Source organism: Zingiber officinale, chromosome 6B (assembly GCF_018446385.1).
Source record: "Zingiber officinale cultivar Zhangliang chromosome 6B, Zo_v1.1, whole genome shotgun sequence".
In the NCBI taxonomy this organism is placed as follows: domain Eukaryota; kingdom Viridiplantae; phylum Streptophyta; class Magnoliopsida; order Zingiberales; family Zingiberaceae; genus Zingiber; species Zingiber officinale.
Window position 1 is genome coordinate 79363124 of NC_055996.1, and position 26916 is coordinate 79390039.

Genomic DNA, 26916 nt, shown 5'->3' on the forward strand with positions numbered 1-26916 from the left:
AAATTCCAACGTTATGTTAAAAGAATGATTTACACATTGTAGTAGCTATTGTCGGATAGCTACTATAACAAAGGTGACCAAACAAATCTATCATCCATCAGTCGATTACAATAATCAATCAAGTGTTTCCACACGATGACTTAGGATACTATAGCTTATATTTAATAGATGGTGTGATTATTATGTATTTGTGTTAAACATAGTGCTTGAATTATATTCTCATAGTAATTGATGTAAATATATTGTTAAGATGATAATATTTGTAATATCGCTTGACTTTTGTTATAGTAGCTACTATCCAGTAGATGCTACAACATAAAACTTATGTTGTAGCAGCTGCTATTGAGTAACAATACATTTACATCAGCTACTATGAGAATATAATTCAAGCATCATATTTAACATAAATATATAATAATCACACAATCTTTACATACTCGGACTATGTAACATACAAGGTTTCTCTCGTAACAAATACATAATAATCACATCATTTGTAGAGTTTTTGCCCCTTATTATTTTTCATCTCCCTTGCATACGTTGGTCAGGGATGAGAGAAGTTTGGGAGATCAACGTCCATAGCATTCTCTATGAGCGATCAGTTTTGATTAACGTACACTATGTTTTGAACCCCAGACAACATTGGGTTGATTTTTGTCCCTTGTTATTTTGCATTTCCCTTGCGTACTTTGGTCGTGGCTAGAAGAAGTTCATAAAAGCAATCATCCTCTGGCTACTCCATGATCATTCCTCAGGCTCTTTGTTCTGGCCAAAGGATATTTGGACCTCCTTTGGTGAGGATTGGAAGAAATTTGTCCAAAGGCTTCTTGAAATCATAGCACATGGAATGGTGTTCACAATAAATATATTCCTTTCTGAACCCCAAACATACTGTGTATAGTCATATAAAAGCTTACAATATACTACGAAAGGCAACATTACCACCTTGCCATTCCCGCTTTAGGAGGAAGACACACTACCAGATTTTGAACGAAAACAGTGGATGCTATTCAAGGAATGATGAAAGTGGTGTCGGGAAGATGACACCATAGTTACACTACTCATTTACCTTTGGATGTCATGAAAGGATTGAAAAAGAAAATAAGGAGGCTCCCTCTACAACACCATCAATTTTATAGGAAAACTGAGGTGTTATTCAATCTGGGAGTAGAAAATGTGCCCACAATTGCCCTTATGACAAAGGAAGATTTTTCCTGTGTTGATGGGCCATGGTTTATAATAGATACGAGTGGTCATGTGGTAATTCATTAAAATGACCTTAATGTTTCAATCGTGTCCCAATTATATCCCTAAAAAATTCCAAGGGTTGAATGCGTCTCTTATCTTAAATGTATCTCAAATATATCCTTCCCATTAATTCCATCGTTTATAATTAACGAAATGAGTATGTGTTTCTCACATGTGTTGGTGCAGTTTGCACTAACAATCTAACTCAGGTTTTGATGAATAACAAATAAGTTAAGTTAGGTATAATTATGATCTAACCACTTTACCAAGTGTGCAAGAGTTAACCAGATAGGTCAATGAGCCGACTGGATATCTAGTGAGAAGTCCAAATAGATCGACGGGCTGACCGGATATCTGGCGAGAAATCTAGCTAGATCAACCGGTCGATCGGATAGCTGGTGTGAAATTCAGCTAGGTTAATGGACCGACTGGATAGCTGGTGCAAAGTCCAGATAGGTCGACGGGTCAACCGGATATCTGGCAGAAAGTCTAGTTGAGTCCGCGGACTAGAGAATTTGCAAACTGGTAAGTAAAGGTAAGTCACTAGAGGAGAGTAAGGTAAGTCACTAGAGGAGAGTGACCTAGTGAAGACGTGTTCTGGTTAAGGGGACAGTAAGCGTCGGTCCAGGTTAGGTCCATTTCGGATCTCTAATCTAAGGCCTTGACTAGTTCTTGGTCTTGGGAGGGCAGGAACTAATGACTACTGCTCATTATTATTATGCTAACACTTGTCTTCGGCTGAGGGAGGAAGAAAGAGAGGGAGATTTGAAATTCATATTTCAAATGTGGAGGTGACTTCAATTTTGAAACTCAAATTCAAATTTTCGCTCCGCCCCCCCCCCCCCCCCTCAAACTAGTGTACTAACTTAAGCCTAATGGATTTTGGATCCTACCTTGCCTCCACAACCTTCAACCCACCAAAGTAAAAGAAGCCAGCATTGTTCACCATCTTCTCCGGCAAAGTGATGGCTATCAGAACTCCTGTGGCTGTCGGTGAAGGTGAGGTTTAAGCTTGAAGGCGAAGGAGGCCCTCTGCTCATGGATCGTCACGTGCTTTAAATCCCTTCTGGTCCAAGGGATGTTGATCCGGTGGAGAAGGTTGTTTGGGGGACCTCTGCATGTGCCAACCGTTCGAAGCTGCCTATCATAGAGCTATTCACTCAGTTCTGCTAGTGATCAATCCCTTCACTGTGGAGAAGCCTCCTGAGCTCCGGCCATGGCTGAAGTTGCTACTGGAATCATTGAAGGTGGAGGAAAAGGTGGTTGTTTGAATGATAAAGATGCCTATTCTGATATGTACCTCATTTGGAGCTTGTTGTCGGAATTTGGAGTGTGGATGGTCAGTTATGTGGACACTAGGAGCTGTGGTTGATGATGAGGAGATGTCGCGACTAACACTATTGCATAGATAGTGACAGAGTACATAGATGTGTGAGGTCGGTGTGAGAAATGTACAACTATGATTGTAAGTGTGACTGTGTGGGGTTTGTGATGTGTCGACAATAATGTAGGTTGGTGTATCTGCATATATACCGGTGCATGTGATAGATGCTCTGCCTTGTGTATGCCACCAACCCACTAGACGATAACTAATAAGACAAGTACCCACACCGATCTGACAGCTGCTTAGACGTGATGTGATTAGGACCGACCTTACCATTGGCCTATATGCAATTTTTATGATGATATCCTATTCACCTCTTCATCAAAAAAATTAGTGGCTGGCCAGTTAGGTGGACACTGGGAGCTGTGGTTGATGATGAGGAGATGTCGTAACTGACATGATTGCATAGATAGTGACAGAGTACATAGATGTGTGAGGTCGGTATGAGAAATTTACAACTATGATTGTAGGTGTGACTGTGTGGGGTTTGTGATGTGTCGACAGTAATGTAGGTTGGTGTATCCTACGTATATACCAGTGCATGTGATAGGTGCTTTGTCTTGTGTATGACACCAACCCACTGGACGATAACTAATAAGACAAGTACCCACACCGATCTGGCAGCTGCTCAGACGTGATGTGATTAGGACCAACCTTACCATTGGCATATATGCAATTTTTCTGATGATATCCTATTCACCTCTCCATCAAAAAAATTTAGTGTAGGGTAGTTGCTATAATGTATAGCAGCTACAGTCGGGTACCTGCTACAAGTTGTAGCAACTAACCAAATGGATAGCTGCTACACATTGTAGCAAGTATAACTTGAATCATAATATATTAAAATGTATCAAACATGCAAAAAAAATACTGGATATAAAAATGAAAAAAGACAAATATAAATGCCTATTAACTAATTTGTAACAGCTAAGTAGCTAATTGCCCAAGTAGCTGCTACACGTTGTGGTAGCTAGGGCTTATACATTATAGCATAAATCCTAATAATATACATTTGGATTAGAGGGAATTACAACTTAAATAAAAAAGACTTACCATCAAATGATTTATGGAAAATGATGTTTAACAAGTTTCCTGCAAACTATATAACTAAAAAAATGCTAAGAAAAGGTTGTTTGGACTGTCCAAGTAGCTGCTACAACGTGTATCAACTATTTAAGTCATTTCAATTTCCCATAATTTATTTGATAGTAAGTCATTTCAATTTAAGTTGTAATTCCTTCTAATCCTAATATATTATTAGAATTTATTCTACAACATAAAATCCTTACACTAGCTGCTATATGTTGTAGCAGCTACTTTGACAACTAGCTACTACAATATTATAGCAACTAACCGTCCAAGTAACTTTTACAATATGTAGTAACTACTTCAACAGTTAACTACTACAACGTGTAGCAACTAACTGTCCAAGTAATTGTTAAGAGTTGTAACAGCTAGTGTAGGGATTTTCGCTATAGCATAAATGCTAATAATATATTAGGATTAGAGGGAATTACAATTTAAAATGAAATGACATACCAAGTAGCTGCTACACGTTGTAGCAGCTACTTGGATATTTAACTACTACACATTGTAGTAGCTAACTGTCTAAGTAGCTGCTACACGTGTAGTAGTGTAACAGCTAAGTGTCTAAGTAGTTGCATCATTTCTGTAGTAGCTAAATGTCCAAGTGACTACTACACATAGTATAGGATCATTCCGCTAGAGGAAGGGTGAATAGTGTTCGTTGCTTTTCACATTTTTCTAAAACGCAATTGAGTAAATACAACAAAATTAAAAGCAAAGGAAAACAAACAACAGCGACACAACACCAAGTTTTACTTAGTTCGGAGTCTGTGACGACTCATACTCCAAGACCCGCACGTGAAAGTGCTTTCCCTGGACAATCACTAATCAATTGGAAAGTTATAGATACAATTGAATTTAAGTACAAGTAACTTGAACAGTTAAAAAAATACTAACGACTCAGATGAAGAGATCTTGAGCGTAGTCATCATTAGAGCAGCATTTGGGTGTCGTAGAGTCGTTCGTCTATCCAGTAGTGTGCAAGAGAGAATCTTGTTTGAATTGATGTATAGAAGTTGTTGGTCGAACCCTCCTTTTATAGCCCCATCTGAGCACCTGGATCCCCTCCCGGGCACTTGGAGTGTGTTGACGTGGTGAGCGCTTGTCGAAACTTCATCTTGGAAGTTTATCCATGTCTAGGGATTTGGATCCCCTCCAGATGCTTGGACCACTGACGTGGGTCGGCCAGTCATCGCGCTCTAACTCAGCTTGAAGATGAATTTTGCTGGTCTGGGCTCCTGGAGCAACTCAGGACGCTTGGACCATCCGAGTGCTTGCCCGATGCTCCCTTGAAGGCCCTGACCTGGGAGCTCGAAGCACCTCTGGGTGCTTGGACCCGGTCCAGGTGCCTGGACGACCCTTTTCTAGCATCTTCTTTCCTGCATAAGTGTTAGAACAAAAGAAAATATAGAAATGAAAATAGAAACTTATTTGCCAATTTTCGGACTGCCTGGTCTTGACTTTGAGTTTCGTTGAAACTCTAGGTCAGACCGATGCCTATTGTTCCCTCTATAGGGAGCGTGTCCTCACCTACTCCTCTTAGAAAAGTTTACCTTTTGCTAGACCGGTCCTCTAGACCGTCTGAATTTTTGTTCAACATCCGAAATCTCAGGACTTTTTGTTGGACGTCCGAACCCCGACCCGTCCTGTCTTCTGCCTGGTATCCGCACCCCCAGGACTTTCACCTAGTGTCCTCGGGCCCAATGTCCTCAACCTACCAATTATTTGCCCAATCCCACGGACCACGACTTAATTACCTAATTACAGCTAGGACTTTCTACCTACCTAATGTCAACTAGGACTTCTTTGCCTAGTCTCAATTAAGACTTTCACATTACCAAAGATCACTTGGGAATTTCCTATGCACTTAGTTCAACTTGTTAAAATAATAACACAGCTTAACTTTGAATGTTTGCCAAATATCAAAACACAAGTTTGATTAGCTGGTGCTTCCAGCACCAACACGTAGCAGTTAAATATTTAAGTAGCTAGTATATGTTGTAGCAGGCGTTGGCCTTGTACGTTGTAGCATAAATCCTTCTAATATATATTAAGATTAGAGAGAATTACAACTTAAAATGAAACGACTTACCATTAGTTATGAAATATGGAAAATGATGTTAGTAAGTTCGTTGTAAATTATATAAGTAAAAAATGATAAGAAAACAACTAGGACTTGTACATTGTAGAATATATCAGGACTAAAAAATTTTGTACAGAACTAAAAAAATAGACAGCGGAGTGGAAAAACTTACAATCGAGAATGGAGAGGTTGTTAAACAAAGCAACGTCGCTATGTTTTCATTGGCAATTTGAGGAGTATATATATATATATATATAGCCTTAGGACTTAAAGTAGTAAAACTAGACTTAAAACGTCTCCAGATTTAATTTGCTTAGAATAGATCAGTAATTATTAATTATTTGTAGTATGTGATGGTAATGAATATAGAAGAATGATATATTACCACCTTACGTTACCCATCCCGTAGATACTTGGTGCTTTTTTTTTTCACTTTTTAAACATTAAATACTATACCTTAAATTCTAAAGCATAAACCCTAAGTTTTTTTTGAAAAAAAAAATTACATTGGACGCGGACAGATATGAAGCCTAAGTTGGACAGTATATCAAAGACGTTTATTTATTTATATAAGGTGTTATTTTAATACTGTCTACTGGGTATAACATTCTTCCTGCTTACAACTTATCTCCTACAGAAAAGAAAAACAAAGTTGTATGCACCCGGCAGAGGGGGTGATTCTAAGAAAACGAGGGGAAAATTGTAGAATGTACAGGAAACAATTTTGTCACAAGAATCAGATAAACATTCTTTGCAGCTCCTTGCGATACTGCTTCAGTATTCGACAGCTACATGCCCCTCTTTTTACCTGCTCATCCTCAGCTTGACAGTGCCCAGGAGAGGCTTAGCCACTCAGAGGAGGGAAGTCACCTTCATCCTTTAGCTGATAGGGTTTAGTCAGCCTGCATGTTTCAAACATGGAATTTATGAGATATCATACCATACAGACTTATTATAAAAAGACTAGCATGCTTGTTTATTTTCCTATTTATGTTAACTCGATATGAATTAATCAGAGTGATTACGTTGACTGAACAAAATTTCAATTAAAACAGCCACTCATGTTATGCTTCACTGGTGTTATTTGTGCATAGTTTGTTGGAAACTATGGATGAAGATATGCATAAATTGCTTCTTTCAATGATAGAAACATAAAACCTTTGGAAAGCTCTTACCTTCCAAATTGTATGTTTGATGAGGATCTTTGATTTGTCGGCACAGCTGTTGCTGTAGCATTGCTCCGATTAGGACTAGTTACTTCATGTCTGCTGCTTTGTTTTGAGAAGACTCTTAGTGGAACAGGACCAAGGGACCCAAACTCCAGTATTCCATGATCATTTGCACTGTAAACTTGCGACAATGGTTCATCATTTTCTTCATCAAGCAAGTTCCTATCTTGCTGTCCATCCCAACGGCTATTATTGCGGGATCGGGATCTTGAAGAAGTTGGATTCTTTCTTTTCCGAGGTGATTGTTTTTCTCTGTATGAGCGAGAGTTCTACAAAATTTAACAAATGAAGAACCTCAGAGCCAGTAATAATACATGCAAAAAGAAAAAGGAATGCAAAGAAGAAAATTCTGTGCTTTTTTGTTGAAAAAAAAAACCTTTTGACTCCGAAATTACGTCAGGATTATCCGTTCTCTAACAGAGTTTGTTAATAGATTCTAGTAAAAATATTTGAATGGAGGGCCTACAGAGAATTCATAAATGTTAACAGTGCAGAGTTATTAGGTATTAGGCATAATGCGTTTAGTCCCACACCTCTAGATCTAGTCCTATAAATACTATGTGAGTATTTCTTATCAATAGACAACAATAAGATATTTCTTTTCCACAATTAACACACCAGAACACTCCTTTTAGGGTTTGAGTTTTTCAAAAGAGGCATGCCCCCAATGGGGAGGATGTGGTTGATTGGGGTCAAAGACATTGTTGGCTGTTGGTTGCGTACCAATCTGAGGTTGAAGCGATCATTGATATACATGCTCCATCAAATATTTCTAGAGATTTGCTTAATTATGTTTATATTTTTGTAGTCATGTTTTAGTCTACATCAACTAGTCTATGTTTTTCTTATAAAAACATAGTGGTATTAACTATTAGGTGCTAGTAGTAGGTTTAACAGTACAAGTCAAAAGTACATACCGGGTCAGGAAAGTATGTTCCAGTTCCCCTTTTCTGGACATCTTTAGCACAATAAACACCAGGTATCAAGTATTGATTCATAGAGTAGGCAGTAGGAGAATATGGCGACGCAGGAACTAGATTATTTGTTGCCATATGCATGTAAATACTCCTATGAACGGGCATAATGTATTGATTCATTAAATACTCTTGCCCCTGTGAACCCAGAGCATATAGAAGATTCTGATAATGTACATCGAATTCACCAACGAGATCTGATAATTTGCTGAACTTGGAGTTTCTAGTGTTTCCATCGTCCTCATTTGAGCAGTCTGCATGAATTGACTGTCCTGATAGATTGGAATTCCAACTTGCCCTTGAAGACCCATGAATGCTATGAGTGGATTCAGACATGGAGTTGGTTTTAAACCACAATTTACTAGTACCAAGTAGTAACGCAATTTCATAGTTGATTTCCTCGTTAGAGGCTGTAGATCTGCTCAAAGATACTTCTTTATTTGCAGTGTCTCTCAAGTTTAAAGTATCAAGTATGGCATTCTTGGAGTCATTTTCTGCATGGAAGAATAATGGGGGTGAATAATATGCATCTCCAGAAGATGAGTCGCCATGAGATGGAGAAGCAATTGAACTTTCAATAGCCGTCAAACTCAAAGCATCTAAACTAGCACACTCCCTGGCTTCTGAATCCAAACCCTTAACGCTGTCAGATCGTGATTGAAAATCAGACTTATCCAAATCTGACATCTTGATATTAAGTAGTTCCCTATTCAATATGGCATTGCAATCCTTGATTGGCAAACCACCCAAACTCAAGTATCTTGAGGAAGTACAGTGAACCCCAGTATCTTGAATAAATTCAGAGTCTAACGAGTTAGGAGATGAAGATAGAACATCTGGTCTTTCTCCAGTTCCGTGCCTCTCCAGAATGCTTGCAAAAAATGTGCCAACCTCAGAAGCAATATTTTCCATGGATAACTTTAATATCCGACAAAGCTTTTGAGCACCATATGCAAATGCACTTTGAATGCGATAGAAGTTGCCTGAGATTTGGAAGGGAATAGCAAATTAGCACAACTATAAGATGCCAAAGTCAAAGAAGCTACCATTTCAAATTAAATCCAAAGAAATTGAGTAAGTATAAGGCTAACCTTTGCTGACACTGCGTCCAAGATTATTATTCTGTTTTAGGGGATCCACAATATTCAGGTGCTTTTTTGAGAACACCTTGGGGGATGTTTCTGACAATCTTAAAGGAGCTGAAAACATCTCGACGCACTCCTCAATAAATTCCTTGCTAAACAGTAAATTGCTCCCATTAAAGTCTGGCATATCAGCTGTTGAAGAATAGTTGATGATAAAGAACCATATATAACTATTTTATCAAATAAAAAAGCTAGGATGTGAAATAGAACATCTGCTTACCTACTAATGGTTCGGGCAATGACGAAACAGAAATCAGGCCCTGTAAACTAATACAGTACTTATCCCACTCAAATTTGCTGTAGAAGTCCAGAAACTTATACAGAACCTAAATACAGACATTTTCTTGAAACCTTGAGTAATCGTTATTAAGACACTAGCAGCAAAAAATCAGTAAATAGAACAGGATTCCTTAAAGCATGCTCAAGTATCTATGGAACACCCACCGCTAAAGGGCCATCCAGAGAATTATGGAAGAGATGGAAAACATACAAAACAAGTGTTTCCAGTGCATATGTAGAAATCAAACCATGATAAGCACCAAGAATGCGACTCTCATAGTAGCACCAAGCTTTTATCAATATTATACTGCGTTTGAATAGATGGTCCTTGCCAATTTTTTGGTCAACCTATAATAAGCGACAAATCTGAATTTATGATAGAACAATATAGATCATATAAAAAGATGTAAACTAAGCATATAAATCAATTTTATTTGAGAAAATCAATTTTATTTGAGAAAATCAATTTTGATTCCAATATTGTATTATTAAGGCTTTTAGGCATTTATTTGTACCTTCTCTAGAAAGCAAAGAGTAGAGAGCCCACCAATCTGATTGAAGGATATATCCACAATAATGTTCTCGACAACACATTTAACGAGTTTGACCTGCCGTGATAAAACCAACCATCAATTGTCAAAACATGATAAGCATACAGTCAGCATCAATAATTTCTTGTTAGCAATGATGCCCCAGATCCAATTACATAAATACAAATGCAAATTCATAAACAAGAAAGTAGACCATTTTGCAGAAAGAAGCATCATTTGTAAAACTGTGTAAATGTCTATGTTGGTATATACTGAACAGAAGTTTAGGCGCGCATAATTATGTTTTCACAGCATTTTCAACTTGGAAAACAGTTAAATTGGAGCAGCATATACAGCATAGAACAAACAGATGTTAGGACAAGAAAGTAGAATCTCATTTTCACAGTTCATTACCCGTCAGAATGATACAGAACAAAATAGAAGGAAAAGCATGGTCCACTTATGCAATAGAGTTGTTGACCAGAAATATGCCGCAGCTAGCATGTTTACAATATTATATCCAGAAAGTTTCCAGTGATAATTATCACATTACTTGACATATAAAGCAATAAAACATGTCAAATTTTTACATATGGCTCTGATCTCATTTTGATAGATAAGGTTTGCAATTTACTGCACACAAACTATGAAAGTCCAAATATTTTAGGCTCTCGACATTTGAAAGTCTGCTACCCAAAGAATGTATCAGCGTTATCCATGTAAATATGTTTGCTTCAGTGAACAGTTATTATGATAAAAAAAGAGACAGATACTTATTACCATTGTATGTAACACACTGTGACAGAGTTAGTAGAGTAAACACAGTAGACAATTCGACAGAGAAGAAGAAAAAACCCAAGTCATGTTAATCATAGTTGATCCGGGGAATGATCAGTAGGTGCCACATGGATAAGAGAATATTGGTAAAAATTGCTGAGATGGTTACAACAAAGGAAAGTCTCGGGCCTTCCGGCTCCTTGGCCTCCTAGCTCCCGACTCTCAAGCCTCCTAAGGTCTCTCAGCCTCTTGGGCCCTCCAACTTATTAGGTGCCACATGGATAAGAGAATATTGGTAAAAACTGCTGAGATGGTTACAACAAAGAAAAGTCTCGGGCCTTCCGGCTCCTTGGCCTCCCAGCTCCCGACTCTCGGGCCTCCTAAGGCCTCTTAGTCTCTCGGGCCCTCCAGCTCATTGGCCTCCCAACTCCTAACTCTCAGGCCTCCCGACTTCCTAGCCTCCCGGACCCCTAGCCTCCGGCCCCCGACTCTCAGGCCTCCTGGCTCCTTCGCCTCCGAACTCTCTGCTCCTTGGCCTCCTAGCTCCCGACTGCCTAGCCTCTCAGTCTCCTTAGTCTCCCGGCTCCCGGCTCCCAACTCTCGGGCCTCCCAGCTTCCCAGCCTCTCAACTCTCGCCCCTCGAGTCATTGCCTCCTTAGGAAGAAAGGCGTGAACAAGTCTCACATTATTTAAGAAATTAAATAATGTCAACATGGAAAAAGAAATAATAGGAAAGAGTATGTGATCTCCTTATGAAAAGGTAATCCTTATACATATTCACACCTACGTACATCAAAATCCTAATATTCATCTTATTCATTCTCTAACTTAAGCGTCGGAGTGGTTATGCCGGGGAACCTCTGGCTGTCATTCTAACACTCTACTTCCTGTTTACTCTCGTCTAGGCTCCCAGTCACATCATCATCCACGTTGTTATTTAGCGATTGACAATTAAGTTGCCAACAAAGCTAACTCACCGGTGATTTACTCGTCAATGTTCGCAAGCAGGATCGAATTGACACCATCTGTGCGAAAACTGAGTTAAGACCTGAACCGGAACTTAAATATGGATGATACCGGAAGACCTAATGTCAGCGCCATGCCAACAGTGGATTTTGACAAATTGGTAACGGCGGCAATGCAAACGGTGTTAAAGGGGCAACCCTCGCATCCTTCAACTAAACCGCCGCCGGTACCTTGGCCTACCGGAACGCTGCAAACTGCTTCTCTCATACCAATCGGTAAGTTCGTCGCTAAAGAACCTTCTATAGAATCTTCTGATGAAACCCCTCATTGAGGTTTTCCAAGGGGGAAAAGCCCTGAATTTGGTGGATCGAAAGCCCCTTGAGATCCTCCGTTCTCAAAAGGCATCCTCTAGGATGAATTGCTAAGGTATTTCGGGTATTGCAAATCGAGGAATATAATAGAAATACAGATCTAGAAGATCACATCTGTAAAATTGAGAATACTTCTTTATTACACTAGTATACGAATGGTGTCAAGTGTTGAGTTTTCTTAACCACACTATCGGTTCGAAATGGTTTAATCGACTCCCCGCTTCTTCTATTCAGACCATTGAAGAATTTAAAGTCGTCTTCATGCAACACTTTGCAACTAGTTGAAGATATTAGAAAACACCACATGATTTGTTTGCTCTTAGGTAGAAATTCAAAGAACCCCTAAAAGAATACTTGCAACGGTTTAATCGAGTAATCAAAGAACCCTCAGTTACTCCAACAGGTTAATACTTTCTCTCAAGGCTTGGTTGATGGAATTTTTTTCAAATCTTTAGTAAAAAAGCTTCCAACCAATTTTGAAGGGTTACAAGTCCGGACACTTAAATATATTCAAGTCAAGAAAGCTCAGTTAGCTAAGAGAAAAGAAATGCCGACTTCGGCTCTTGTCCCCACTCATCAAGATCAGAGAGCTCCTCCCTCTCTTGCGAAATTGGGAATTCACAAATCAGAGGGGAGAAAAGAAATGTCGGCTCTTGTCCCCACTCGTCAAGATCAGAGAGCTCCTCCCCCACTCTTGCGAAATCGGGAATTCACAAATCGGAGGGGAGAAAATGTGGTACAAGCCATGGAGGTAGCCCCGACTCCTGCTCCCAAATCCGAACGACGATCCCCTGAGGTGATTCGGTACTGTGCCTACTATCAATCAAATACTCATTCCATTCAAAATTATTAACAGCATGCAAGAGAGTTGAAACGAATAGCTGACCAATGGAACACCAATCGGAGTGAGTCAGACAAGAGGAAGTCTCCTGAACCCTACAAACGTCGTCGCCACCATGATACCGACCGACCCGTGTGTCGAAGATCCTGTTCTCCTTCAAAAGAATCCCGAGACTCTTCTCAATCTCGTCAGAAGGCCGAAGAAAAAGATACAAGCAATGACAAGATTGATGCTCGAGGGACCGTAAACATAATGTCGGGTGGACCCATAGATGGAAACTCCACTTGAGCCCGAAGGGCTCATGGCAGAAGGCTGGAAAGTTACGTTAACATTAGTTGGGGAAGAGGGCGGTCCTTGCATAAATTTCAAACCCAAGGATCTAGCAAGAGTTGAGGCCCCCTATATTTAGTAATTGAAACCTTCGTCGCCAATTATCGAGTAAAAAGAGTATTCATTGACACCGGCAATTCTGTCAACATCATCTCTAAAAATGATTTCGATCAAATGCAGCTGGACGACAAGGAGTTTCATCCTATACACACTCCCTGTATGGTTTCACAGGACATGAGGTACAACCTATCGGTCAATTAACCTCTCCCTATCCTTGGGAGAGGAGCCCCTAGTGCGAACTCGACAAACATCTTTTATCATCGTAACACTGATGTTATACTAGGGAGGCTGGCACTAAGCACCTTTCAAGCGGTGGTCTCCACTTTTCATTAGAAAATCAAATTCCCGGTGAGAAGCTAAGTCGGGGAGGTAAAGGTAACCAATTGATGGCAAGAAAATGCTATATGGATATAATTCGAACCGACTCACGCAAAACACGTCAAACACGAGATAATGTTATCCAAGTCGTCCAAAAGATGCCAATGTCCCTTCTACAGGAAAATCATGAAAATATACGAATCCATCCCGACCGGCCAACCGAGATCACTCGAGTAGTGATCAACCTTCCTTCAGAGCTAAAACAAGAACTAATCGCATGCCTCTTACGCAATTATGACGTCTTCGCCTGTCCTCCTAGGACGTTATGGGTGTTTCACCTACTATAATGGTTCATCGGTTGAACACACTGCCGAAAGTACGACCCGTTCGACAAAAGAAGTGTAGCTTCTCATCAGAGCATGATCAAGTAATTCAAATGGAGATCACCAAGTTAATGGAAGCGGGCCACATACAAGACATGCAATTCCCCACTTGGCTCACTAATGTGGTGTTGGTGTCCAAATCGGATGATAAATGGAGGGTACTTTCGTGACCTCAATAAAGACTGCCCAAAAGATTATTACCCCTACCCTATATTAATCAACCAATAGACTCAACTTCCGATTGTGAACTCATATGAATTTTGGATGCTTATCAAGGATATCATCAGATTCCCTTAGCTTCTTAAGATCAACAAAAGGTTAGTTTCATAACCGCTAATGGAACCTTTTGTTATACTGTCATGTCGTTTGGATTAAAGAATGCAGGAGCAACCTATCAACAATTCATGGATCGAGTCTTTAAGCATCAAATCGAGAGAAACATTGAGATGTATCTTGATAATATTTTAATCAAGTCTGCTCGATCTGATACATTGTTCTCAGATATTGAGGAGACATATCACACACTCAAACAATATGGGTTTAAACTTAACCCCAGCAAGTGTCTATTTGGGGTCAAAAGCAGAAAATTTCTTGGATACATTGTGACTGAACAAGGAAATCGGGGCAAATCCCCCGAGAAGATACAACGCTCTAGAACATGCTTCCACCCTGCTAAACTCTTAAGGAGGCACAACAATTGGCCGGAGGTATTACGACATTTTCCCGATTCATCTCCTATTCGACTGATCGAAGCTTACCCTTTTTTAAGATATTGAGAAAAGCTTATAAGTTCAAGTAGAACGCAAAATGTAATAAAGTTTTTGCTGAATTAAAGGAATATTTATCTCGACTACTCGTGCTCTCCAAATCGGTGACAATAGAAATGCTATGGGTATATCTATCAACATCTAAAAGAGCAGTCGCCGTAATCCTACTCCGACAAGATGGTATACAACACTCCATTTATTTCCTGGGACTTTACTAAAGGATGTTAAAAGAAGATACATTAATCTAGAAAAATTAACTTTCGGATTGACCCTCATGGCCTGTCGATTAAGGGTGTACTTCCTCTCTCATTCGATCACAATCCTCACCAATAGTAGCCTGGGCAAAGTGTTAACTAATCATAAAGCCTCGGGGACGTTGATCAAGTGGATTACCAAGTTGAGTGAATATGATATCCAATATTAGTCGCAAACAGCTATTAAAGCTCATGCCTTAGCGGATTTTTCAATAGAAGTTCCTGACCAAGAGGCAGACAGGACTTGGAAGATTTATTTGAACGACTCTTTCAACCGGTAAGGCAGCGCAGTCGGGATATTACTAATATCTCCTAGAGAATATGTGCTCCAACTTTCTGTTCGGCTTGAATTCCGAGTGTCCAACAACGAAGTCGAATATGAGGCCTTACTCACAGGACTTCAAGTAGCGATGCAAGTCGGAGCCACTCGAGTGATCATCTATTCAGATCAATTGGTGGCCTAGCAACTAGAAGGAAGTTTTAAAATTAGAAACATCTAATTGTGGGTGATACGCGGACATTCTCAAAAAGTTAAAAGGCGATTTTCAAGAAGTCACCCTGTAAAAGATTCCTCGGGTAGATAATCAAAAGGCGGCCAAACTAGCCAAACTAGTAAGCGTACTTGAAGGATGGTGGAAGGATGGAGAACAGACGACTGTGTGTCTAAAACTCTACAAGTTTCCGGATCAAGCAAGCTTCGAGTCAGGATGAGTCCGCCAATTGGAGAACACCTATCATTACTTATCTCAAACAAGGAATTCTCGATCCTAAACAAGCCCAACTACTTAAAAGAAGAGTTCCCTGCTTCACTTTAGTTGAGGACATATTGTATCGGCGATCCTTCTCGCGCCCTCTCCTTTGCAGATTATGTAATGAGAGAGGTTCACAAAGGTATATGAGAAATTCATATTGGAGGAAGGACACTTGCTCAGAAGACATTATTAGCTGGGTACTTCTGGCCAACAATGCAAGTCAATAATGTCTGATTTGTCGTAACCTGCATTCATTATCAAAGGCATCAGAACCTCACTCACCACCTAACGGAGTTTTTGAAGATTTCCATTGTATCAACCCCTTTGATCAGTGGGACATGGATATTGAGGGACCCTTTTCGATAGGGCTTCAACAGAAGAAATTTCTCTTGGTAGCTGTTGATTAGTTTTCTAAGTGGATTGAGGCGGAAGCATTGGCCCAAATAACTGAAGATGCAGGCGAAAAATTCTCATGGAAGAATATCGTTTGTCGATATGACATCCCTCACAAGCTTATCTTTGATAATGACAGACAATTTCAGGTTCGACGACTAAAAGAATGGTGTTAAGAATTTGGAATCCAACAAACCTTCACTTCAATAGCCTACCCATAGAGCAATGGTCAAACCAAGGTGGTCAATCAATAAATAGTTCGTGGTTTCAAAATTAAATTAGATTATGTCAAGGGTAATTGGGTGGACGAGTTGCTAAGTATCCTATGGGCTTATCGAACCGCATCACGAGAAAACACCAGAATGATTTCTTTTCATCTCGTTTATAGAGGAGACAATCGTCCTAGTAGAAATTGGAGAAGAGTTAATCTGAAAAAGCACTTATAGACAAGATAATTCTGAACGACTCCTGGATCTCGATTTGATCACTGAGACTCGAGAACAAATGGTTGCTCGACTTAAGGTGTATCGACAACGGATGTGTATCAAGTACAATAAACAAGTGATTCCTCATACTTTCTAAGTCATATGTCTGGTCTGGAAGAAGGTTAAACCGGTTGGAAATGTAAGCAAATTGAAGCCACAATGGGGAGGACCCTTCCAAGTGATTAACAAGCAGAGCTCAGGATCCTATTATCTAGAAGATACAGATGGTAAAAAGCTCGATCGACCATGGAGCATCAACCACCTGAAACCTTACTTTACTTGAGAATTACTTTACAACTTTAAGATTATCTCTTTAATGCTTATCTATGTTTTGTACTTTTCTTATTGAATAAATGGCTATTTCTCTTTTAGACTCAGATCTGGCCCCAAACTTCCCCAGACTTAGACGTAGTTGGGGTTGAGATCTTCTAAGCCGCGGTAGCAGACCCCCTTTCGTACAAGGGTCAAGGGAATACCATATCGCCTTGTCCTTTTCAGGGCCAAAACTCCTCCAGATTTAGACATAGTTGGGATCAAGATCCTCCAGGCTACGATAGCAGACTCCCCTTCGTACAAGGGTCGAGCGAGTACTGTATCACCTTATCCTTTTCAAGGCTAAACTCCCCCGAACTTAGATATAGTCGGGGTCGAGATCCTTCAAGCTACGGTAGCGGACTCCCCTTCGTACAAAGGTCAAGTGAGTACCGTATCAAACTCCCTCAAACTTGGACATTGTCAGGTCGAGATCATTGTGGTAGTGGACTTCCCTTCGTATAGGGGTCGAGCGAGTACCGCATCACCTTGTCCTTTTCAGGCCCAAATTCCCTCGAACTTACGTAGTCAGGGTTGAGATCCTCTAAGCTGTGGTAGCGGACTTCTCTTCGTACAAGGGTAGACCGAGTACCGCATCACCTTGTCCTTTTCGGGGCCCAACCTCCTCCAGACTTGGACATAGTTGGGGTCGAGATCCTCTAAGTTATGGTAGCGGACTCCCCTTCGTACAAGGATCGAGCGAGCTAGCAAGTACGGTATAACTTTGTCCTTTTCAGACCCAAATTCCCTCGAACTTGGACGTATTCAGGGTTTAGATCCTTGAAGGTGCAATAGTGGACTCTCCTTCATACAAGGATCGAGCGAATACCGTATCACCTTATCCTTTTTAGGGTTCTAATTTTCCCAGACTTGGGCATAGTCGGGGTCAAGATCCTCATCTCTATAATCATAGAGGAAAACAACACATCTCCCAAACTTCTACTATATTGACGAAAAACTATTACAAAGATAAGTACATCTTAAAAATTAGTAGTATCTTCATCTGGGATGCTCTCGTTGATTTTCAGAAGGTCAATGGCTGGGAGGGGGGAGTTTGTGGGAAGCTTTTTGTTCTCTACTAGCTGCTTCAGGGTACCATCAATTCCATGTTGCACTATGCAGATGAAGACAGTGCTGACCATATCATAAACTTCCTCCAATTGAACAAATTCCTTTTTTTTGATGGTCTATCGATCGCCTTCTCCTACCTGGTACTCCTTAAACTCAGACACCTAGCCCTCCACCTGATCCTTTTGGGACTCCAACTCCACCATAGCCATAGAGGCTTGCAACTCCGTCAAGGAGGCCTCCTGTCCCTGCACTGCAGCTACATCTTCAATTATGATAAGGGCAGCCTCCAAATCGTATCATCGAGCTTCCGCCAAGGCCTTGGCCGATACAACTTCTCCTCAAGTGGCTCCCAGTTCCACTCTTAAGACCTCTAGCTCATGCCGAATGGCATCCAAACTAGCTTGGATGACTACCTTCTTGGCTACAACGACTTCCAATTTTATTTGATGGTCAGCTGCAGCAGTTGTCAACATGTCTATCTCTACCAATAGCTAACTCACGCTATGCGCCAAGCTGATTCTTTCTGTCGTTGTCTCCGTTATTCTCCTTTTTAGTCAAGTGATCGTCACCTAGTCAGAAGTGGGGTCTGCTTGTTGTTGCTTCAAGTGATTGACTTTCGACTGGACGATAATTATTTCCTGTTGAGTCGCTGCTAACATTTCTTGAGAAGCGGTTGCAGCTAACTGGGCCTCCTGCTCAACTATGCGGGCCTACAAATCTCCGCGACCCTGACAAATTTGAGTATCACTAGCCTAATGTTAGTAATTGGGACATGTGCCTGGCTCCACCCCGCAGATGTTCCTCTACTAAAGCTAGGATGGGCATGTCTTTTGTCATCCCTTTTTTGCTGGATCGTAAAGGGTAAGGTCAATTCAATGTTCTTCATGGACTTGGTCTTGGGATAGCTCCACAGCGAAGGGAACTTCTTCACCAAACATATTCTCCCGTTGGCCTAAAGAACTTGGATCTAGAGGAACATGCAAAGGATCCGCCTCCATGCGAGAAGTCCTTGATTCGACAAGAGGCAGAAAAATTGGGGTCCTAAGGGCGTCATAGTCAGGAGGTCCTCCAATCTGACTAGCGCATCTAGTGATTGAATTGGCAAATGGATCGGTGAAGCTAAGGACCTGACAGGGATTTGTGCAGGGGCAAAGGGGCCTATTCGTTCAGTCGTGGACCAAATGGGTGACGTTTTTCCTTGAACTTCTAAGGGGGGCTTCCGACTTTGTAAATGAAGTCGGTCTTGAGGCGCCAAGTTGACCAACAACAGATCTCGATTCTCTTGTTGGGCTTGATGCCCTCGTCGCCAATTGGGGAGCCCCCTTTGGGCCTACATCTGGAGCTGATATGTTCCTTTCTCGGGCGTCGCCTTGGTGAAGTCGACGATTTCTACCCGGCGCGCCTCTAGCTTTACGGTCGTAAACTTCATCACCTTGTTTAGTGATGCCCTCATCATTGTATCGGCTACAAAAAAATAACATGCCTTCAGTTAGATATCAAAACTTGTGAAGGTGGGGATTCTTACCAAATGAAGTGATGAGAGGAGCTGGTCTTGGGCTTAAGCCCAAACATGTGTAGCAATCCTTCCTCGAGTGTGGGACGCATTGTGGTAGCCCCGCTCTAGGTAGTAGTCTTTCAAAGTTGGAGAAGGGGCAATTCTCGCTACTAGTGAGTCGACTAAGAGATGGAGCCTGGGGATTTGACAAAAAAGAATTGGGATTTCCATCCCTTGTGGGATGAAGAAAGCTCCTTGATCAAATTAATCCCAAAACGGGAAGAGAAGAAAAAGACCCCATCCTCCATCTCCTTCGAATAAAAGAAAAAATGAAAAGAAAAGAAAAAGCGAGGAGAAAGTGGAATGCGAAACAAGCGAAAAGGAATCACTACCCCAGTCAAAATACGGAAAGAATTGGGGTTAAGCTGTGATAATGGGATGCGAAAGTAACGCGACACTTCAATAAAGAACATAAGGATAGGAAAGCGTCGCCTGTTGAGCATATGACTTTGAAAGAAGTTTACAAAGCCTGGAGGAGTACGGTCTAGCCGATCGTTGCCATTCGAAAGGCTATGATCGACCAGAACTCCATAAGTTATCCTCAACCGATCTAGGGATACATCAGTAAAACTTGAAGAGGTAGATTTGTAGCAAGAAGCGAAAGAAGATTCTCCGGCCATGGAATGTGCTACCAAGGGACCAACAAAAAAAATATTCGTAAAGATGGACGGAAACAACTTACTGGGAAGAGAAGAAAACTCAAAGACGAAGAAGACCAAGAAACAACGATGGAAGAATCAACAAGTGTATGTAAAACATTCTTATCTGACCTAATATAGCATGACTCGTCCAATAGGATCATTGAATCTCTGTGGTCACAAGGGCGGATATATTTTCCACTGTAGGATCAAACACATGGGACACATAAAAACTCAAGAGTGATCATTATCTGTTAAAAAAATGTTCAGTCTTCCTTGAGTCCTATCACATTAATGTGATGCAACTTCGGAGGCTCCTTGATGCATTCTGGGTTCAGGAATCGAGGTGGATGACGCAGGCGACGTGCTTAAAGGGAGTGGTTGCATTTAAGGACATGATGACCAAGGCATGCTGACATTTAATACGTAATATCCTTATAAATATGCAATGGATCTGTGACTCACTTACGCAATCACTCCGATTGCACAACGGTCTAGTCGGACTCTAACCTCCTTCGACTAGACTTGAAGGGGAGACTTGTGATATGAGAAATGATTAGTAGGCGCCACGTGAATAAGAAAGAATTGGTGAAAACTACTGAGATGGTTCCAACAGAGAAAAGTCTCAAGCCTCCCAGCTCCTTAGCCTCCAGCTCTCGACTCTCAGGCCTCTCGGCCTCTCGAGCCTCCCAGCTCCTACCCCTCGGGTCTCCCAACTTCCTAGCCTCCCGACTCCCCAGATCCCTGCTTCCTAACCTCTCGGCTCTTTGGCCTCCCAACTCCCAACTCTCGGCCCTCTTGACTCTATGGTCTCCCGATCTCTCGGGCCTCCCGACTTCCTAGCCTCCCATCTTTCGACCCTGGGGTCATTGTCTCCTTAGCTTCCTGGCTTCTTAGTAACATAAAACGCAGGATTATTTCAGGAAAAGAATAAATTATCACGTAAATCTCGGATTATTTCGAGAAGAAAGTAGCGGCGTGAACAAGTCTCACATTATTTAAGGAATTAAATAATGGCAACATGGAAAACGGAATAGAAGGAAAGAGTATGTGGTATCCATATATTCACACCTACGTACATCAAAACCCTAATATTCATCTTCTTCATCCTCTAACTTGAGTGTCAGAATGGCTGCGCCGAGGAACCCCCTAGCCGTCATTCTAACCCTCTTCTTCTTGTTTACTTTCGTGTAGGCTCTTAGTCACACCATCATCCTTGTTATTCAGCGATTGAGTTGGCAACAAAGCCAACTCACTGGTAATTCACTCGTCGATGTTCGCAAGAAAGATCAATAGCTATTGTTGCTTCACCAAACCTCATAGTGCATAAAACAAGTCATCATTAGTTTTCATTGTTATGACTTTTAACAAAATAAAACCCCTGATAGAAAATCAGGCGTGAACAACCTAGGGTAACATTAAATTTATTCACTACAAATGGGGAAAGTGCAGCAAAATGATATGGACCTAATAAGAAAAGGAGATTGTAAATAATTAGCTCGATACTTAAATTGCACAGGTGAAGGTCCCACACCAATAAATTGCAGTAATTTAATCCAGATCTAACCATCTTCAGGTAAAATAAAGATCAGAAATGTGTGATCTATAAGGATAGCAGGTCCTAAGCTACCACATATTTTAAATAGATGGATCCACCGTAGAAGGGATAGTTAGAGCTCTTCTTAGGGAGAAAAAGTTGAATCTCCTAACAATTCTTTAGGAAAAGAGAACTACATGTCCAGATACTTTTGGAGATGAAAGAGATTGCCTGGGAAAAGAGATTAGAGCTAAAAGTTTGCAAGAAAAATATATTATGATTATTTCAATGGCAACAAACCAAATTTGAAAAGAATGAAGAACCTCTGCATTAATATACTGCACATCGATTACTTCAAATTCAGCATCCTTGCACTGTTCTTCTCCGTCAAGAACAGACCATACATCATTTGCTAGAGCATTTTCAGAATTTGGATAACCAATTGCAGTAAGATCAATATCTCCATCAGGAAGGTAAGTCCTCAATGGAACTGATCCAAATGGAAACACCTGCAGAATATTTGTATTCCAAAGTCAAGAGACAAGTAAAGCAAATAATGGATCATATGATAATGTTTAACCAACAGAGATTCTACAATGCTTGGTAAAATAGATGAAAAATAATAATGTGTTGGTTAGAGTAAAGTATGTGCAACACTTTCTAGCATAAAAAAACATTTAACAAGTAACACAGATTTTTGAACATATGGGAAGTGTTGTTATTAAAATTAGGACCCTCATTTAAGAATACAACTCAATGCAGAACCCAAGATACTACTTTTATTGTCAACTTCACTACCAAAATCATTTCACATACTTGATTCGACAAGATCCAATTCCAGTCGCTGACTTCAACTCCCAAAAGGACCAAAAAATGCTCCTGTATGGTGAATTTAGAGACATCCATTTGCAATTTACAGTATGCCAAATATGTACCTACACTTTGTAATGGACAATCATTGTTCCAATTTCAACAATATAATACTAGATAAAAAATTGCATGCAGCCATTTAGTCCTACATTTGAGTTTTCTACTGCACCTTATTACTTTGTAGGAGATGGTTCATCAGATTTTATGATAAGGATAACTTTAGAAAAAATGAATTCGTTCACATATCCTATTACATGCATTATTCGGAAAACCATGAGAAAAGCTATGAGAAACAAATTAGAGAAACATAAAAAAAATGTCCAAGTTTATCCAAAACCCAAGTAAACTCTACCTTGAGATCGTTCACTGAACCTGACAAAAACAACAAAATAATTATGCAGATTTACTAAATACAACTCCAAAATTCTTTTTTCCATAAACACACTATAGCAACGCCTGAAACTTCATATGAAGAAATTTTTTCATAAGATAGAACCATTTTCTCACCAAGTAAAACTTCTACTATCATTTCTCTCATTTTTTTTAATTTTAGAATTGAAATGTTAAATTGATTTAATTGATTTGTATATTACTATTGACGTAACTTTGCATAATGCTTAGTAGAGAATAAGATCAGCCCAAATAGTTGACACAATCACGACCTAAAGATGAATGAGAGTTGTTAGTTTTAAAGATCAGCCCAAATAGTTGACACAAATCGAATAGATAATCTTATAGTCTTGCAATTGAAAAAAAAAAATTAAAGAAAAAAACATCGCAGTTTTCAGGAATATCCTAGATTGTAGACGACGAGCTAGCAAATGAAAGCACATCGTTGCAATAAAATATTTCTAGTCGATCAAAGGGATAACAACTGAGAAATTCTAACAAAAAAATTAGAAAAAGAATCAAATATAACAACTCAATACGTGAAATTAGCTGAAGGAGGATGAACACAACCAGGATTCTTGAAAGAAAATATATATCAAATATAATTACTGAGAATGCGTGAAATAATCAGTAATGGGATGGACACAAACGCGATTCTTGAAATATATAAATATAAATATATCAAAAAAGAAACAAGAAGATTAAAAGTCACCTCAATTCCAATACATCTTTTCAAAAGTTTCTGCACGTACTCGACAACGCCTTTCCGCCTATGCTCGGACACCACCGTCGGCTGAATGCACCGGAGGACATCTTGGGTTGCCTTCTCAGCAACCTGCCGGTTTTCCGCGCTGATCGCCGACGGGTCGGGGTTAACCGGCGGCGGATGCGGCTGCATCGGTTGGCCAACCTCTTCCAAAGAGCCTTCGTCGGACAGTGCCGGCCAGGCCTGCAGGTCGCCCATGCCAGCAACCACACCCTGACAGCCCAAAACTCCGATTTTTCTCTACTCTTTCAAAAAAACCGACACCCTAAATCCACGAAAGCACCGTGAGAATCCCGAGGAATCACAAACAGAACACATGGAAGTACATTGGGAGCACGGATCGGGACGGCAAAAAGGCAAGAAAATGAAACGGATAAAGGAGGGGGGGAAATCTGAGAAAGGCGCGGAAGATCAAGGGCGGTGCAGTGGGTTTGGGAAATGAAATTTCCAGGTTCTTTCCGGCGATCCCTTCACGAAAATCTCTCCGCCTCCGCTACGCGAAGCAGCGAGCAGAGACCGACAAGCAAAAGAAGGCCCCAGGGAGTCAACAAAAAAGCTTCGCCCTTTTATCGCACTCGCTTCAATATAATTTAATAAAAAATAAAAAATTAAAACATAAATGTTGCCCTAAAGTTTTAAATTTACGTTATCCAAAATATATAATTGCGTTGACTTTTTTAAAGATTTAACTTATAATCGTAGTGAAAATGTGTGATTAAATTTTAAAATCTCGTTGACTTTTAAGAAATTCTTGGTCAACTTTATTTTCTTTAAAATATAAAGATAAAAAAGGCAACTTATCAATGAAGCTAATAGGTAATTAATGTCGGTATAATTTAAATTATAGGTATTAGGTAATTCATATGTCAGGTAATAAATAAATAAAATTATAGGTGATAGGTAATTAATAAATGAATAAAGTATTGTTTAAATTTATAAATAAAGCTAATAGGTAAGTAATGAATAATCTGTTTACTGAGTTTTCATTGTCATCTCATTTTATTATTTTTTTAATACAAATATGTAAAGAGAGAATTATATTTTATTAACTAATATAAAATTTATTTATAAATTATTATCTTAAAAGGATGTCTTTAATTATTAAAATGGTAAAAAAACACATTATTTTTATAAAGTCAAAAGAGCCGTCCACCATATTTTTCATGTAAACATATCTTTATTTAGCATTATGGCGTTAAAATAAATTATTATTTTATATTTAATTTATTAAAAAAACTATTTATCAATTGATCTATATTGCTTTAACTTAATATTAAAATCATCCTAAATTTAATTATAGAAGCTACGAGTTACTAAAATAATTATAATATATAATTATTAAATGGTTATTATAAAAAAATTTGATAAATCTAGTTAACCTCATTGATTATTTCTCGGATGACTAGCACGGCCCCATAGATGTTTTCTACTGACTACCAGGGTAAATCGTGAAACACGCGTAACGACTAGTCCAGAAGCCTAGCATCCTTTGATTGAACTCCTTATTTAGAAGAAAAAATTCCTACAAATACGTCATAACTGTTGGATATATGTGAATGGAGAAGAAGTAGAAGAGGCATAGAGCTCCATTGTGAATGTGACTTTAGTCCCATATTGGAAACTTCAAGGTAATTTGGTTGATTTATATTCATTCACATGCTTTGATAATATGAACAAATGTATGGGAAGATGCTCTCTATCATGCGTGGGTGAGTAGGGGATGCAAATCCATGACCCGAATTTGCACTGAACCATTTTAATTTGTGTGTGGACAAGACCTGCGCGTGTCGAATGTCGGACTGATCGGGATAAAATTTGTCCAAGTGGAACAACCAACATTAAGATTAATGCATAATCAAAACAATCGAGCGAAACGCTAGCGTTTCACAGCTTGTCGAGTAATGATCATTAATTGATCATTAACGTCGTCGTTGATCTGAGCTCCTATATAAGAAGGTTGTGATCATAGGGAAAAAGGTTACACACATAAAAAAAGACAGCAGTAGCTCCCCACCTATGCCCCTCTCTCTGTCGTGCAATTCTTGCTCGTTGGAGTGCGCACGCCCAGTCAAGTTCTACGCTTCGCCCACCCGGTCGATTCGCTCAGTCAAAGGCTCACTTGCATGGTTGCTTCATCTGCCCGACCAGCCTGGCAGCCTCTACACCCAGCCAGTCTCAAGCTCAACTTCAACCTAACCGGCCACATTCGTTCAGCCGTCATTTCACTCACTCGCCCACTTGGCTATTCTGCTCGGTCGGTCGCGCGCGTCACTCGCTCGCCCACTCAGTCTCTTTGCTCGCCCGACCGCTCATGTCACTCGCTCGGCCTCCAGCTCGCTCGGCAACTAGCTCACTCGCTCGACCTTTCTACTAGGACGACCTCCAACTCACTCGGCTTCTCCATCTTGTCCGATCGCAAGCTCACTTGGCCGCTTAGCTCGTTCGACCACACTACTCGATCGGACTTTCAGTTTGACCAGCAACTCGGTCAGCCTTGCTACCCGGTTGGTCACTGAACCCGACTGGCCCTTTCGTCCGCTCTTACTCGATGGCTTGGACCTTGCTGTGTGGACGCTATGCTCACTCAGCTACTCCGCGGACAACAATTGACAAAAACCAACCCCTATTGGTAGCCTAAGATTATTAACTCAGGTCATCTTGACAGATAAGTTGGATTTAATTTCGTGTAATTTAAATTCGACAAAGTCTCAAATATCTTCGGCAATAGATTATGATGCGGCGGTAAGAGTCTACCTGGCACGAGTCAATTGCCAGGTATAGGTCAAAGTCAAAGGCGGTCAACACTAGGGAAGCGGATCATTGGCCGATCTGAGAGACCCTTGTCTGATCAGCCATCTGAGTAAACAAGCATAATTAGTCCGGTCGACAGGAGAATAAGCTACGTGGGGTGAGAGCCTGAGCCGAGTGAGGCACCCGTATGGCTCGAAGAATGGCGTTGGCATTATACACTTAATGAAGCAATAAAATGATAAAAGAACAAAAGATGGATAATTAATAAAGGAAAGAGAAAACCAAATAGAAGACTCCATCTATCATTAAATGAAAAGAAGTCCAGACAAAGATATCCTCTGTCAGTAATCAATATCATTAAACATGGGAAG

General features: G+C 40.2%; 1 protein-coding gene across 3 annotated transcripts; it reads right to left on the minus strand.

The window, feature by feature from the left end:
* Positions 1 to 6336: 6336 nt before the first annotated feature.
* LOC121992812 lies at positions 6337 to 24326 on the minus strand. Of its 3 annotated transcripts, none has more exons than XM_042547396.1 (9): positions 23741 to 24326; positions 22122 to 22277; positions 9944 to 10036; positions 9594 to 9776; positions 9370 to 9475; positions 9096 to 9281; positions 7948 to 8987; positions 6977 to 7299; positions 6337 to 6703 (listed from the first exon to the last, which is right to left on the minus strand). In XM_042547396.1, the coding sequence occupies exons 1-9, from the start codon at positions 23990 to 23992 to the stop codon at positions 6646 to 6648; spliced, it is 2397 nt and encodes a 798-aa protein (XP_042403330.1). In that variant the 5' UTR covers positions 23993 to 24326; the 3' UTR covers positions 6337 to 6645. The 3 variants fall into 3 exon arrangements, with proteins under 3 accessions (XP_042403330.1, XP_042403329.1, XP_042403331.1); XM_042547395.1 differs by having other exon boundaries at positions 22092 to 22277; XM_042547397.1 differs by lacking the exon at positions 23741 to 24326 and adding an exon at positions 22585 to 22727 and having other exon boundaries at positions 22092 to 22277.
* Between the last annotated feature and the right edge of the window lie 2590 nt (positions 24327 to 26916).